The sequence below is a fragment of the Erpetoichthys calabaricus genome, chromosome 17, assembly GCF_900747795.2.
Source record: "Erpetoichthys calabaricus chromosome 17, fErpCal1.3, whole genome shotgun sequence".
NCBI lineage: Eukaryota > Metazoa > Chordata > Cladistia > Polypteriformes > Polypteridae > Erpetoichthys > Erpetoichthys calabaricus.
In genome coordinates this window covers 57,220,355-57,237,854 of record NC_041410.2, presented here as the reverse complement: position 1 = coordinate 57,237,854, position 17,500 = coordinate 57,220,355, and the positions used below count along the sequence as shown (strand labels likewise).

Genomic DNA, 17,500 nt, shown 5'->3' with positions numbered 1-17,500 from the left:
AGATGTGATAGTTCTTTCACTTTAAAAAGTGAGCAAGGAGTTCTTTAATCTCAGAATTCGATTGACGCTGGCCAGTTTTGAATCGTTGCCACCATATATTTATCCTTTTTCTTTATCCCTTGTCATCCTTGGATGAACTGTAGCTGCTTTGGCAGTAGTGGTTACAGTGCTACCAGCTGAGTACAGAACTATTTAATATACAAGTATCCCATTTTGTGTTCCTTAAAAGTCTCTTACATTCACAGATGTAGTTCATGTAAGGTAGCATTTGGATCACGAATGCTTACCATGTGACATCCCTCAAGTTCACAACTAATCCAAAAGGCAATTGAGACGATCTAAAGGTTAGTTCAACAGTGACTGCAGCATATCATCGTTTAAAAAATTGGTAACAAGCCAGAGGTGAATTCTTAACACCATTCGTTAATATAAAAAGTTGATCAAAGTAAAAGAAAGAACAGAAAAGAGAAAAGCTTCTGTAAAAAGGAGTGGCACACAGAAAAAAAGACCCCACTTAGGAATATTGATGAGTTACCTTTGAATGGCAATACACTTAAAAATATTCATAATTTTCTGCACTATGATTTTATTTCATCCACTTAATGGCACCAGAATACAGGCTTCAGCACTGCTGGCCTAAAGTATTAAGGCAGCCTAGGCAGAATGATTTGTGTCTCACCCAATACCGTTCCCTTAATATTTGATAAAATAAACAAAGAATTACAACACAATTGAATAATTGAATTTAATACAATACTACAACATATAATACAATAATATAATATACAACACAATACTCTTTACACGGACATGAAATTATAAAACAACAGTACTAAATCATTAATTAGTCCTTGTATTAATTGTCACCTTACCTATCTGAAATCAATAACATTCTTCTTAATGCATCTTCTTCCTAGAATGCATATTTGGAAAGCTGTTAATAATTTCTGACAAATCCTATTTTAATTATTTCTTAATACTGTAAAGTAGTTTCCTTACACATCTACCTGAGCCTGACTTGGGAATAACAGTAATTGCATAAAATTCCAAGCCTGAGTCATGTTCAGGGTTAATGCTAAGGAGGTTAAAGGTACCGCTGTTTTGTATACCCCATCTCGGTACGTCATATATTTGTTTAAGGTTGGTGTTCTCTGCCTTTCAATGATCTCTTTCTGTTTATAAACAGTGAACAAGACTGTCTCCAGTTGGATTGTTTTGTGGATAGGGTGAGTTTGATAGAGAAACTGCAAACACTTTGGGAGCATTAGCAAACAAACAAGTTGCATTAAAAAACAAAGTTTTATTCTAATTAAATGTTGAGTGCCAGTTACGTTGTCTGGACACCTTAGAGACATACTGGTATGTTGTAATGTATTCAGTGTGCATTACATATTTACTTGAAGCAGATTCTGTTAATTATTTATTTTGTGTTGAATGATCAGAAAAATCAGGGTATCAAAAAAAAAAAACACAACTAGAATAACCTCAACAAGAAGACATAAAGACCATGCTATTATCAATAAAATATTTAAGATAAAGTCTAGAAGTAAAATATATTTTTGATTAATGGACTTATTAATATAACTTGCTGTCGGCAGTCCTACTTGAAACAAGACCAAATAATTAGTCCTTTGAATTCTTTCAGACCTCATTGCTAAAATGGATCTTCTCTTTCTCATTTCACATGTATTTAAAAATTAAGAGAGATGTTATTTATAGACATGAAGAATATAGCATCTAGGCATAATATGGCTTAACTAGGGCGCTCTGCCCCCTGCTTGCTTCGTTCGCCAACACCCGTGCAGGCCCTATGCGCTAGGTATTTCTTGGATCTGCTGCTTGCGACGAATCGTGCTGTGCTTTTGGATAAACATGAATATCAACTCTGTCTTTGATATCTCCGTCTTTCGAAACTGTTATGGCTGACAATTCTTCACATGTTGGTTTATCATATATGCTAGCGTGATCTTTCGGATTCAGAAAGTAATCCTTCTTTGTCTGTGTTTTTCATATACATTTCGTTTAAAGTCTGATACTTTTGTACTTATGGATTTGTATCCATTATTGGCTGTGGAATTTCTAATACGTCCAATTGTTTAAGGCTTTCGATTCTATGTTGCATCACTTCTCCGTGATCGTAAATATAAGTCTGACGAAATTGTGGTTTCTTTGAAATTAAACTTGTAATAGCTTTAATTGTTGTGGGACTACAGATTCTCATAGCGTATGGTCCTGAATCGTGTAAATCAACGTTTTGAGCATTGAATGATGCGAACGCGAACAGATTATTGTAGATTCGGATATTTTGCCTGTATTGTTTGTGGATTTCACTTTCACCAAATAACAGATCTTTCATTTCTCACAGATATGCCTCTTCATTGGGAAGAAACACTACTTTTCCTTGATGGCAACATGAATTAGACGATCTACATGTCTCCAACTTAAACTTTAAAGACGAACATTATCTTCTAAAGAAGAACATACTTCTGTCATATCACTTATGTCCATAAATTCAATCTCTTTTCGCGGCTCCATTATTTCACTGAGTAATCATTTCCGTTTGTTAGCATTAATGTGATCTTTACTAATAGTTTTTTGAGACTTTCGAATTTTAGTACTTTCATAATCTCTAACCTGCTCTGCTTGTGTATCGAACCAACATTTTGAATCTCTTTGACATTCTACTTTGTCTTTTTTTTTAAAATTTTATTGTCATCATTCCATACAAATAGATCAATTTTTACAAAAAATAGGATTGAAAACAAATCAACCCCCACCCCTGAGAAAGAGAGCATCGCCAACGGAGTAAAACTTAAAGCTAATAAAAATAAATAAATTGATGAGTTTAATAGGTGGATAAAGATAAATGGAGAAGATAAAGAAATGGGAAGAGAATCTACTTCCTCAGTGCTTTAAGAGCTTATTCTAAAATATTATTGATTAGATCCTGCCAGGTTTTTAATAGGTTCTGCACAGATCCTCTAACTGAGAATTAAATTTTTTCCAATTTCAAATAGTATACATTACTTACCCACTGACTTAAAAGGGGAGAGTTAGGATTCTTCCAGTTTAGCAAAATAAGTCTGAGTGCCAATAGTGTAGTGAAGGCAATCAAAGTTTGTTTGTCCTTCTCCGCTTTAAGCCCATCTGGAAGAATACCAAACACACCTGTTAATGGGTTAGGAGGGATTGTGACACCAAGGCTGCCTGAAAGGCACTTAAAAAGTTTTGTCCAGAATGATGTTAATTTGGTGCAGGCCCAAAACATGTGACCCAGTGAGGCTGGAACTTGATTGCAGCGTTCGTAGGTTGGATCTTGCCCTGGAAACATTTTGGACACTTTTAAGCGAGACAGATGTGCTCGATATGTAATTTTGAGTTGAATAATTGTATGCTTTGCGCATATGGAGCTCGAGTGAATTCTCTGCATTGCTACCTTCCACTCCTTTTCTGATATGTTGAGTGAGAGATCCATTGTCCTCTTGGATCTTTGAAAGGGAGGGAATGTAAAATAATTTTTTATATGGCAGAAATGCCGTCTGAGTCCTTGAAACTAAGCAATATTTTTTCCAGCATAGAGGAAGGTGCGATATGAGGAAAATCGGGCAGGTTCTGTTTAACAAAGTTACTAATTTAAAAATAGTGAAAGAATGTGTTGCTGGAAAGTTAAATTTGGAATGTAATTGTTCATAGGATGCAAGGATGTTGTCTATATATAAAGATCTCTAAGCAATTCAATCCCAAATGTTTTCCAGATATTAAAAACTGGATATGTTTGCGAGGGTTGAAAAAGGTGGTTCTCATGCAGAGGTGCCACAGATAAAAGATGCTCCATCTCAAAATGCTTTCTACATTGTTTCCATATTCTGAGTGAGTGAAGCAGAATTGGGTTATTAGTTTATTGGCAATAACTTGCATTTATTGGGGCACAAAGCAGGGAATATTGAGAAGTACTGCAGGATTTTATTTTTATTGCGGACCAGGTCTGTGTATGTTCATCTATTTGTGTCCTGTTTTTTATAGCTTGTACGTTTGCTGCCTAATAATAAAACTGAAAGTTAGGTAGAGCCATGCCACCTTCTGCCTTAGGTCTTTGTAGGGTCACTCTTTGGATATGTGGATGTTGTAAGTTCCAAATAAATGAGGTTATGGTTGAATCTAATTGCTTAAAAAATGATTTATTGATGTATATTGGAATGTTTTGAAATAAAAAGAGAAGCTTAGGAAAGATATTCATCTTAACAATGTTAATTCTTTCAGCTAGAGTGAGATGAAGGGTTGACCATCTGTGCAAGTCTTGCTTAATTTTTTCCATACAGACAGCGAAATTTTGTTGATAAAGAGCTTTATGTTTACTTGTGATATTTACCCCTAGGTATTTAAACTGATCTGCAATAATAAAAGGGAAGGTGTCCAGTCTAATATTGTATGCTTGAGAGTTCACTGGAAAGAGCATACTTTTATTCAAATTATTTCTGAGACCAGAGATCTTTTGAAATTCTGTAAGTGCTGTTAAGGCTGCAGGCACAGTATTTTGTTGGTCTGATATACAGTGGTGTGAAAAACTATTTGCCCCCTTCCTGATTTCTTATTCTTTTGCATGTTTGTCACACACAATGTTTCTGATCATCAAGCACATTTAACCATTAGTCAAATATAACACAAGTAAACACAAAATGCAGTTTTTAAATGATGGTTTTTATTATTTAGGGAGAAAAAAAATCCAAACCTACATGGCCCTGTGTGAAAAAGTAATTGCCCCCTTGTTAAAAAATAACCTAACTGTGGTGTATCACACCTGAGTTCAATTTCCGTAGCCACCCCCAGGCCTGATTACTGCCACACCTGTTTCAATCAAGAAATCACTTAAATAGGAGCTGCCTGACACAGAGAAGTAGACCAAAAGCACCTCAAAAGCTAGACATCATGCCAAGATCCAAAGAAATTCAGGAACAAATGAGAACAGAAGTAATTGAGATCTATCAGTCTGGTAAAGGTTATAAAGCCATTTCTAAAGCTTTGGGACTCCAGCGAACCACAGTGAGAGCCATTATCCACAAATGGCAAAAACATGGAACAGTGGTGAACCTTCCCAGGAGTGGCCGGCCGACCAAAATTACCCCAAGAGCGCAGAGACGACTCATCCGAGAGGTCACAAAAGACCCCAGGACAACGTCTAAAGAACTGCAGGCCTCACTTGCCTCAATTAAGGTCAGTGTTCACGACTCCACCATAAGAAAGAGACTGGGCAAAAACGGCCTGCATGGCAGATTTCCAAGACGCAAACCACTGTTAAGCAAAAAGAACACTAGGGCTCGTCTCAATTTTGCTAAGAAACATCTCAATGATTGCCAAGACTTTTGGGAAAATACCTTGTGGACTGATGAGTCAAAAGTTGAACTTTTTGGAAGGCAAATGTCCCGTTACATCTGGCGTAAAAGGAACACAGCATTTCAGAAAAAGAACATGATACCAACAGTAAAATATGGTGGTGGTAGTGTGATGGTCTGGGGTTGTTTTGCTGCTTCAGGACCTGGAAGGCTTGCTGTGATAGATGGAACCATGAATTCTACTGTCTACCAAAAAATCCTGAAGGAGAATGTCCGGCCATCTGTTCGTCAACTCAAGCTGAAGCGATCTTGGGTGCTGCAACAGGACAATGACCCAAAACACACCAGCAAATCCACCTCTGAATGGCTGAAGAAAAACAAAATGAAGACTTTGGAGTGGCCTAGTCAAAGTCCTGACCTGAATCCAATTGAGATGCTATGGCATGACCTTAAAAAGGCGGTTCATGCTAGAAAACCCTCAAATAAAGCTGAATTACAACAATTTTGCAAAGATGAGTGGGCCAAAATTCCTCCAGAGCGCTGTAAAAGACTCATTGCAAGTTATCGCAAACGCTTGATTGCAGTTATTGCTGCTAAGGGTGGCCCAACCAGTTATTAGGTTCAGGGGGCAATTACTTTTTCACACAGGGCCATGTAGGTTTGGATTTTTTTTTCTCCCTAAATAATAAAAACCACCATTTACAAACTGCATTTTGTGTTTACTTGTGTTATATTTGACTAATGGTTAAATGTGTTTGATGATCAGAAACATTTTGTGTGACAAACATGCAAAAGAATAAGAAATCAGGAAGGGGGCAAATAGTTTTTCACACCACTGTATACAGTACCATATCATCTGCATATAGAGAAATTTTCTGTTCAAGTCCTTCTCTGATAATCCCCTTTATCTGATAAGCATTTCGACAGTGAACTGCTAGTGGTTTAATGGCGATTGCAAATAGCAGTGGTGACAAGGGGCATCCTTGTCTGGTACCACATTCTAGTTTAAAGTTATCTGAACAAATGTTGTTAATACAATCTGAAGCTTCTGGATTGGTATACATTAGTTGGATCCATGCACAAATGTTCGGGCCAACCCCAAATTTCCCTAATGTAGTGAAAAAGTAGTTCCATTCAATCATATCAAATGCATTTTCTACATCCAACGATAATAATATCTCTGGAGTGTTTGACTTTGCAGGTGAATATATTAGATTTAACAGGCGTTGAAGATTGGAAGCTAAGTGTCAGCCTTTAATAAATCCAGTTTGATCTTGTGATATTACCGAAGGCAGCACTTTCTCCATCCTTCTAGCTAGGACTGTGGAGAGTATCTTAACATCATTATTTAGAAGTGAAATTAGTCTGTATGATGCACATTGTAATAAGTCCTTATTTCCCTTAGGAAAGACGGTGATTAATGCTTGCGAAAAGTTTGAGATAGAATTTGATTGTCTCTAGCTTCTGTAAATGTTGCTAATAAGAGGGGAGCTAGCTGAGTGGAGAATTTCTTTTAAAATTCTACAGGGTAGCCATCAGGGCCTGCTGCTTTCCTGCTCTGAAGTGACTTTATGGCATCTAGTAATTCTGATAGTGCCAGGCGTTTATCCAGTTCTACTGCACTAAAAGTATCTATTTGTGGTATCTGTAATGTATCCAGAAATGCATTAGATTGTGTGTTGTCTTCTTTAAACTCAGTAGATTATAAGGATTTATAATAGTCTCTAAATGTGTGCATTATATTTTCATGGTCAATGATTTTATCTCCGTTTGTGTTGGTGATTGCTGGGATTGCATTGTGAACTTTTTGCTTGTGGATTTGTTGAGCTAAGAGCTTATTAGCTTTCTCTCCGTGTTCATAGTAATGAGGTCTTGATTTAAAAATGAATTGTTCAGTTTCTTTGGTTGTTAAGAGGTTGAGCTCTGAATGCAGAGCCTGCCTTTTCCTATGAAGAGCCTCACTTGGTCACCTGGCATGTTCTTGATCTATTCTAGTAATTCCACTGGTTAGCTCTGATACCTTCTTGGTTTCTAATTTAATTCTATGGGAAAGATATGAAATAATCTGTCCTCTTAAGAAGGCCTTTAGAGTTTCCCCAGAGTATTCCTGCAGAAACCTCTGAGGATGTATTTGTCTCTAGGAAGAAACTGATTTGTTTTGATATAAATTCTGTACAGTTCTCGTCTGCTAATAGAAGTGGGTTAAGATGCCATCTGCAAGATGAGTATGTGGGGCATAATGATTTTAGCTCCAAGATCAGAGGAGCATGGTCGGAAATAAAAATAGCGTCGTACTTGCAAGATTTAATAGTAGGCAAGAAATTATTATCTATAAAGAAATAATCAATTCTTGAGTAGTAATGATGCACTGGTGAGTAGAAGGAATATTTTCTTGAGTTTGGGTTTAGAAACCTCCAGGGGTCTGATAAGTTTTGGTCAGTTAAAAACTATGTAATTATCTTTGCAGTGTTAGGTCTCCTATCACAGTGGGGATGACATCTATCTATGAGTGGATTTAAAACACAATTAAAGTCCCCAGCCATTATAATTTTATGAGTGTTCACATTGGGAATGGATGCAAATACATTTTGCATGAATTCCCTATTATCGACATTGGGTGCATAAACATTTATCAAAATCACTTTACAGTTAAATAAATTGCCCAGGACAATCGCATACCTCCCTTCAGGATCAGATACTACATCTGATACCACAAATGAGACTGTTCTGTGTATGAGAATTCCCACACCTATTTTTCTTTGTAAAGCTGGAATGGAACATTTGGCCAGTCCAGTCTTTTTGCAGCCGGAACTGATCCTTGCTTAGTAAGTGGGTCTCCTGTAAAAATACTATTTTAGCATTTAGTCCTGTTAGGTGAGAGAATACTTTCTTTCTCTTTAATTCGTGCTTAGGCCTTTAACATTCCAGCTCACAAAGTTAACTGTCCCATCATGGAGACATTGATTCTGAATTTTTGATATCATTTTTGTAGTCTTAACTGGAAGTGAGACAGCTTTAACCTTAATTTCCAATTTTCCCACAAGTTATTGCCATACAGCCTATTGTTACATTGGTAGTTATAATTATAAGGATTAAAAAGATAGATCACATATAGCTTGCTCTCTTTCTCTCCCCCCCCCTTATTCTCCCCCCCCCCCATTTTGCCTCCCCACATGAGGCTGGACTCCACTTCACAAAGTCCCAGTCCTCTGACATACCTAGAGACAGACCACGTCCAAAACAAAACAAGCCCCCTAACAGCGGCATTTGAGGATTAAAAAGTAGAGATATCTATTGCCGATAAAGTCTAAATACTATAAGCATAAAACATAATCTTCAACAGTCTTGAAATATTAAGACAGTAAGCCCATGGAATGGTGTTAAAAAGTGGCCCTGTATAAGCATAGTAAACCCTATTGCAATAATAATAACAATAAACCAGTCTCCTTTAGAATAGTAAAAAAAAGAAGAAAAACTACTTTAATTTCTTCCACACGTACGCCTATAATTGTAATTAAAACATAAACAAAAAGTGTCCGATAAGAGAAAAGGATGTATAATTATGGTACCCGAATCGTTGCAAGCGGATCCGACAGCAAGTAATATCGTCTTGCCATGCCATGACAGGATGCGACTCACTACCATATTTCAAAAAAGTGTCAAGATAAGCTTTCTTATCTCCTTTTCTGCTTCCTCCTTGGTGGAGAAGTAACATTTGTCTTGAGTTTCCACTTTCAGTTAGCAGGATACAAGAGGCTGTATCTATACTTTGTCTTTTCTTCTTGTACTGTTTGTCTTTTATTTCCGCCCGTGCTTGGACCTGTTAGGTTTTCAATTCATGTTTTGGCACAAAGTCTCGTTTCGCGGGACTTAAAATTATCTCTCTGAAAATGTCTCGTCTCGTCTTGTCTCTCTGAAAAAGAGTTATCTTGTCCCAAAATTTTTTTATATAACAGAGAGATATATTGTAAAGTATAAATGATACCATTTGAAATCATATTACAGGAGACTCTCATCTTGTATCTCTTGAAGAGAAGACTAAAGTAAAAAAAAAACCAATATTTTATACTTTAGCAGCTGCAAAGCATTAAGCAACTATAGGTTAAAGTTTTCAATAAGTTAATTTTTGTTCTGGTGACTTTGGTACAGCTTTGCTGTTTGTGCAGAAGGAGCAAGGCTTATGTTATTGCAATCCAGTGTTCTCCCTAGCGTCTTTAGTTGAGCGCCCGGCTGTCATCTCGCATGACATTGTGAGATGACAGCCGTAGATCTACAGGCACAAGCAGATCTAATGATCTGCAGAGATGGCAAGGGATGAGTGGGCGGGTGGACAAATATTCCTAAAGCTAATAGTGGGGGATGAGGCGGAGTGGAGTTCACAAGCATAGAGTATGGGGAGGTGGGGTTTCGAGAGGGGGGTGTACACGGTAATAGCGGGGGCGGAGCAGCTTAATACAGTAGCAAGGAGTATGGAGAGGTGGGTAGGCGAGAGGGGGCTGTACATGCTAATAGCGGGAGCGGAGCGGCAGTTCACAAGCAAAGAGGATGTTGAGGTGGGCAGGCAAGAGGAGAACTGATAAAATAAAAAAAAAGTCTAGTGGAACCAGCCTGTCAGATATCAGAAAAAGGGCGTCAGGAAGTGATGTCTCTGTTCTCAGTGTCAGTGCAGTCTATATAGTGCTGCTAAGCATACAGCAGCTCCCTTCTTGTTCAGTACATAGCAAACCAATATATATATACAGTTGTTTAAGCATTAGGTATGTTCTGTGTGCAAAAATCCTTGTAGCACTCACTGTGGTTCCTGTTTAAAGTGACCCCATCTGCCGTTCTTATATTTGCTCATATTTGGACTTGCGATCATATTGCAAAAAGTGTGCAGAAACCATTGCAGCACACACTGTGACCTGAGCAAAAGTTTTATCACTGAATTACTGAGAGTTTTGTACAGAAGCGTATTAGGGCCACGGTGAAGAAAAAAAATACGGATAAAGTGAAGAAAAAAAAACTATATGTCGAGAATAAAGTCGACATGTTGACATGTTGCTACATAACTTATGATGGGGTTTGAGAAAATCTATTACATTAAATATTCATTTTAAGATGAAGTTTAGTTTATGATGTTCTACTTCTAATGACAAACTACGAGAATAAAGTCAACATGTCGACTTTAATCTCGAGATAAACGGCAAGAATAAAGTAGAAATGTTGAGAATAAAGTGGAAATGTCAACTTTATTCTCAACATAAGTGTCGAGATTAAAGTGAAAATGTTGAGAATGTGTACCTGCCATAGTGCAAGTGTGAATTGAATATCCAACAGGCTCTCACTTTCCCACTCAAAAGTCTTATTCATAGGTACATTTTACCAACATGATGAGCAAAAAAAGTGCTCAGAAAACAACAGCGCAGTTATTTTAGAAAAGAGACATCACAAACTAATGAAGGTGCGGCATCAACTCCTGATGTGGCAATTTCAGACAAAGACATTGCAGAGGCTGGTCCATCAGGGGAAATCTCTTCATCGCACACTCTGCCAATTGATAAATCTAAGCACCACTTATCAGGCATAAACAAACAATGGTTTAAAGATTTTAATTGGCTAATGGTCAAATAAAATGGTATGAGGTGCTCATTGTGCATGAAATATTCAAATAAACACCCCCCAAGGATGGGTTACCTTGGATAAACATGCCATGCACAAGAATTTGAAAAGAAAGCTTGCTGAACCATGAACAAAGTAAAACGCACATCGAGTCTTCTGCTGACCTTTTAGGAAAGCATGTACTAGAGGTAACTGGAATCAGTCAAATTAAAAGATCTCTATCTGTGTTAAATAACTTAGAGAGATGTATTGATTGGCAAAAAATGAGTTGCCACATACAACGTTGTTTGAAAAGCTGTTGGAACACAGTAAAGAAATGGGTTGTTCCTTTTTTACAACATCTCAATGTTGGTAAAAATGCACATCCACATTACTAACCGAGAATGATAAACCGGATGGACCCAGGGACCCCCCCGCAAGCAACGGGAACCGGATGGAATGCAACCTAAAATAAGAAATGAGGCACCGCGCACAGAAAAAAGGAGTCGGACGCCGGCGCTGTGCAGGAAACCCATTGCACACGAAACGGGACACACACAAAAAGGAGAATTCAACAAGCCCCTACCACACAAAAAAAAAGAAGCCGCGAGCACCACACAAAACCCATTGGACACAAAACGGGACAGACTACGGACATAGCACACGAAACGTACACAAAAACAACGATTCAGACCCACGACCACACTGACATAAATAACAAATGACACACAAAGCCCCATTTCTAAATGATCCGTCCCTATTAAACATACGTCATCTCAACACGTTCACACTATGCAGCATAGGTGGATCTCATTACAATGTGGCACTATTAACCGTTCAACCGCAGAAAAGGCTCCATATTAACAGTGAGTGCGATCCTCCTTATTACTTATCCATATTTCTCACGCTGAAGAACAAACAAGTCATGAATTCACGATCACGGGTACAAAACGATACGGCTCGGATAACGGGACCAAACATAATTCACACTATGCAGCATAGGTGGATCTCATTACAATGAGGCACTATTAACCGTTCAACCGCAGAAAAGGCTCCATATTAACAGTGAGTGCGATCCTCCTTATTACTTATCCATATATCTAACGCTGAAGAACAAACAAGTCATGAATTCACGATCACGGGTACAACATGAACGTAGACGCATGCAGCGCGCGTGTCACAGTGCTACATCGATACAGGCACGGGTTCAAAATGAAACACCTCCCGTCTCAGACATACAGAAACGACAGCGAAGGGACAAAATAAATAAACGCAGACGTCTACACCGCGCATCTGGAATGCCGGAAAACAAGCAGGCAAGGCTCCAAAAAGAGAAAGCTCAACTGACCTACATACAAAAACGGGCAAGGCTCAATACAAACAATGCACGCCGTAAACTACAACGGGCTTCTCACACAGCACAGGCAAATCGATTACAGCTCCAAAACAACACGTCCCAAATACTGGACATACAACGACGCGCCTCACAAACGGCACAAGCAAAACATACAGGTCACGGACATCAACGACAGACACCTGCTAAACGCTTACGCCAGTTAGCTGACAACGAGTTCAATAATGAGTCCACTATTCAGGAAAATTCATTCGGATTAATGAATGTCATTTGCAATCATTGTCATTCACTTAACTTCCCTGAAGAAACATCTGGCAATACAAGTAATACATTTACACGTTGTTGTCAAAAGGGTAAAATTAGACTGCCTCCTTTACATTCATATCCTGAATATCTACAGAAGCTTCTAACTAACGATGTACCTGAAAGTAAAAACTTTATGAACTGCATTAGATCCTACAAACCGGTATCCACTATGAACATGAACAGTAGAACTGCACGTGACATCCGTCTTGCAAAACTGTTAATTATTGATGAATGTACAATGGCATCCAGTCACTTACTCAACACCATTCATAAACTTCTACAAACATTGAGGAATAATAATATTCCGTTTCGATGAAAGGTACTTTTATTAGGAGGAGATTTTAGACAGTGCTTACCCAGATATTATTACAATTCCTCAAGCCTTTATCTGCGACGACTTAGTTACAGAGATATTTGGAACAGCAATCTCATTAGACCAAATGTCCCTTTTAACACAACGCACTATATTATGTCCAAAAAATATTAATGTGTAAAACATAAATACCCAAGTCATTGCATTACTTCCTGGAGAGACACAACTCTTTCTAAGCTCTGACAAAGTTGACTCTGATCACGACAATGACCATCTTCATTGACCTTACAAGTTCTGACCTGGAATTACCTTTTACACTTAAACTGCGTTTACAAAGAAATTTTCCAATAAACCTTTACACTGTGCCACACACTTTATTGTTTGCTTTCTATATGCATCATCTACACCTTCACACTATTCTACATCTCATTCATACATCACGCTCTTTGTCATTTCCCAACACCAGGGGTTGGCGAGTGAAGCCCCCTAGTTAAACCTCTGAAAGAATAATACAAGAGCTGCTGGATGTCTTTGTGCATCAGAAATAAAATCTAACATACTGAAAAATATACATGCAGAAACTTTTTTCAGTATTCTGTTTGATGAAACCACAAAAACCACAGACATCTCAGATGTAAAACAATTAATTATTTACATTAAATATTTTTGCCAGGTCACTAAAAAGGTCAGAATTAGTTTTGTATCAATCCGCAATACGATTGATGGCAAAGCGGAGACTATAACCAACACACTGAGTGAGACTATGGACACTTTAGACTTGAAAACTGCTAATCTGGTTGGACTAGGGTCAAATGGAGCTGCTGTTATGATTGGGAAACAGAAAGGTGTGGCAAAACTGCTTAAAGATGAAACATCTGGACTCTTGGTCAACTGCCACTGTTTAAACCGCCGATTGGCCCTTGCAAGTGCCCAAGCAGCAGGTGCTGTAACTTATTTAACAAAACTGAATGACATCTTAAGGCAGCTATTCTATTTCTTCCAAAATTCTTCATTTAGGATGGCTGGTTTAACGGAAATTCAAAATATTCTGAACATTCCCCAGATTGAGCTGAAAATGGCCAGTGACACTAGATGGCTGTCTCATGACTTTGCAGTACAGTCACTATGACAGTGTATGATGAGTGATCTCCTTGGAGGGCACAGATCCTGGGGCCTCTCGGAAGAAAAGAAGAATAAATATTTAACTGAAGACTGCATATGCAAGTTGGCTTTGAAGAATATTTTAAAATTTTTCTTCATTAGGTTTCCCATACTTTTTTTCATTGTTTTCACTTCCCCACAGCGACAATCAATACTTGTGCCTCTTGGTTTATGTCATAACAATTGTTATTTAAAATTTTTGTTAGGGTTGCAGGATCCTGAATTGGATACTTCTTTAATTTAATAAAAATGTTCTGGCAGAAGTGTCAAACCTTAAAAAAGGAAGTCATGTTGAGCTTTGGAAAATAATGAATAATAATTAACTAATAAAAATAGTGCACATTTAATTTTCCCCACCACCAACTTTCCCTGTCCCGCCCCACCCGGCTACTTTTTCATGCCACCCGGCTGGAAAAAGTTTCTAGGGAGAACACTGCAATCAATGAATTTAAACATTTATTATTTATAACAGTGGTGACAAGTGCAGCTGAAAATGCTTGTGAATTTGTTTGTTTATTTTAAGTTTAAAAGGTGCTAAATCAAATGTATTATTATGTTCCAATTTTTTTTTTTTTTTTTTTTTTTTACTTTTTTCAAAAGCAACCTTCTAGATATCTTAATGAGTAGGTTACCACATTATAATGCATTAATAATCCAACAAAAATCCTCTGTAAAGGTTCTGTGCAACACGCAAATGAATTCACTCAGAACATCTTCTGATAAAAATGTACTGTATCAGATAATGGAGGTAGAAAGAAAAGAAAATGGGAGAAAACCATTCAGGCTGACTCACATGTTGTATTTCCTGTGCCCACCTTTCCTTTGACTTGAGAGCAGCTGGACATTTATCAGACTGTCTGCACCAATTTGAAAAAGTTGAAAGAGCCCAGAACCATTTTATTTAAGATGTGCTCATTTTCATACCATTTTAATATTAAAACCAGGATTTTACTGAACTGTACAGTCTGTGTATTTTCACTCTAAACTGCAGAAGTAATTGTGTTTCTTTTTAATAAATCCAATTTCCCAGCAGTAGCTGCTCCCCTGCAGGCAGGTGGGCAGTCAGACAGCTGCATGTTGCTATGCCACAAACTCTTTTAAGTTTGGGTCAACTGTGTCAATGGAGCTGGATTAAAAAAATGCATCTTAATGAATTGTCCTGATCACTTATAGAATATGATTTATTTACAATTTAATGATTGGTGAGAATACCTAAAAATAGCTTTATAAGGCTCACCTTTATTTATATAGTAGGTTATTGTTGCTTAGTTTTTATACCCATCAATAGGTAAGTTGTCTTTTGAATCCAGGATATGACAGAGTTATAAGTTGCTGGGCCTGTCAAAAACATCTGGCAAAAATGCAGCTTTGCCAGAAATCAAGCTGGTAAGTGTATTTAACAGACTAGTTTATTGTATTTAGCTAAACTATGTAATGAAAAAATATTTTTATTAAAGTACACTATAAGTAAAAATAGCAGCAATTGACAAATGCATGTAGCACACTATTTATTTGTGCTGTTTGAAGAAATACTGTGGCTCTAAATTTTGTCCCAACTCTAGTCACTAGAATGAATTCCTCAAGCTTCACAACACTAAATGAATTATTTTTGAGCAGCTAAATAAGAGTAAGTGGATTTTCTATGGTATTCTTGGCTTGTCATTGCTATATTTAAGCATGCTGCTTCTTTGTTTTGTTCAATTACTTTTTCAGATTTTCGGGTGAAATACTTCTACACAGGGTGGGAGTATTTTGCCTGATATTTGGGTGAACCTTCTCCTACTGAATGTGGTGCAACTGCTGCCATGATTAGCCTGCTCATAAACAGTACAGGGAGTCATACCATACTGACATTCAATGTGGTATAGGAGCAGGAACAGCTAATCAAAGATAGATAGATAGATACTTTATTAATCCCAATGGGAAATTCACATTCTCCAGCAGCAGCATACTGATACAGTAAACAACATTAAATTAAAGATTGATCATAATGCAGGTAAAAAACAGACAATAACTTTGTATAATGTTAAATGTTAATGTTTACCACCCCGGGTAAAAGATTAAGATATTACAATTCCACAGAAAGTTTCAGTTGCTTAGTCGATTATATCGATTAATTGCAGCATCCCTAGTTTTGACCCTGAAACAACAGTAAGACCATGTTTTGTTTTTCAACACAGTATAGCTTCAAAGGGTCAATATTGTTACATGTACAGAGAACAGTGAAATTCTTACTTGAATATGCTAATTAACATGCAACATGTTGACATTCTTTAGTGAGTTTTCCTACTTTTTTGTTATCTCAAAGTGGAAAACTGCTCTTGATCTTTTTATTTTTTATTTTTAGGGGAAAACTGGAAACATGCCCGGACTCAAAGATCATGCAGACAACACATTCTTCAGCCTATGAATATCAACATACAATTGGCCAAAGCTATGATTGACAAGGATGTGAGAATGGCCAAGTATGTCTTATTCATTGCAATTACCAAACAATATCAAACATTCATTTAATTTCTTAAAATGTTTTTAATTGTTTTTTTTACCAACATCTTTTATTGTTTTTTTATCTTAAGTCAATCTTTTTTGTGTAACTGCTGATTGTTGTTGTACATGTTTTATTTTTCTTCATTCCTCAGTTTTTGGCATTTTTTTCATGTTACTTTTTTCAAAGTAATCCAGTAGAATGTCAATGATATGCCTGTGTGGTATAGCTCGGTGTCAACCATTTTTAAAATTCTTCAGTAAGAATAATTTTTCTTATTTCATTGTGTCCTTATCTAAAACTTGGGTTGCTATACAAGTCTTGCAATAAAGGATTGCAGGAAACCAGAGACTATCCCAGCAGCATCTGACACAAGGTAGAAACCCTCAATGAGACACAGTCAAATTCATTGCTAACCTATTTACAAATAAAGCAGAGTAATATACTATAGGGAGAGAGAGAGAGAGACACACACGTGTGAGTCCCTATCTTGTACCTGAAAACATGAGGCTGAGTCTAAGTACTTTAGCAATACCAACTTTATTCAGCTTCAAACAGTAACAGCACAGTTATTTATTGTAACGGGATCTACAACTCCCCTTTACAAAGGCACAGCAGTCAGGCAGGGTCGTGGTAATGTTAGTGGCCAAGTAATACTTTTTCCTTCATTTACAATGTTCCTTGCATCACCCATCAATGGCAGTGCTCATAGCGTGACCTCAATCTTTTTGGATTTGTTTTCGTGGCGAGCTGTTCCAGCACTGGGAGCCTGCAGTTGCCACATTGACCGACAGGCTGTCTTCCATAGATGCATTGGGGCTCTCTTTGGCGTATCGTCCCACTGGGGGGAACCCTAAAAGACTTTAGAAACCTTACTATATATATATATATATATATATATATATATATATATATATATATATCTATAATAATAAAAGGCAAAGCCCTCACTGACTGACTGACTCACTCAC

At 37.3% G+C, this 17,500-nt stretch overlaps 1 protein-coding gene across 1 annotated transcript in view; it reads left to right on the top strand.

Moving 5' to 3' along the window:
- vps13c (vacuolar protein sorting 13 homolog C) overlaps positions 1 to 17,500 on the top strand; it is a 608,306-nt gene that overhangs the window by 194,272 nt on the left and 396,534 nt on the right. Inside the window, exon 24 of the mRNA XM_051920790.1 lies at positions 16,392 to 16,509. Within this exon, the coding sequence (XP_051776750.1) occupies positions 16,392 to 16,509 (118 nt within the window). The remainder of the gene's footprint in view (positions 1 to 16,391; positions 16,510 to 17,500) is intronic.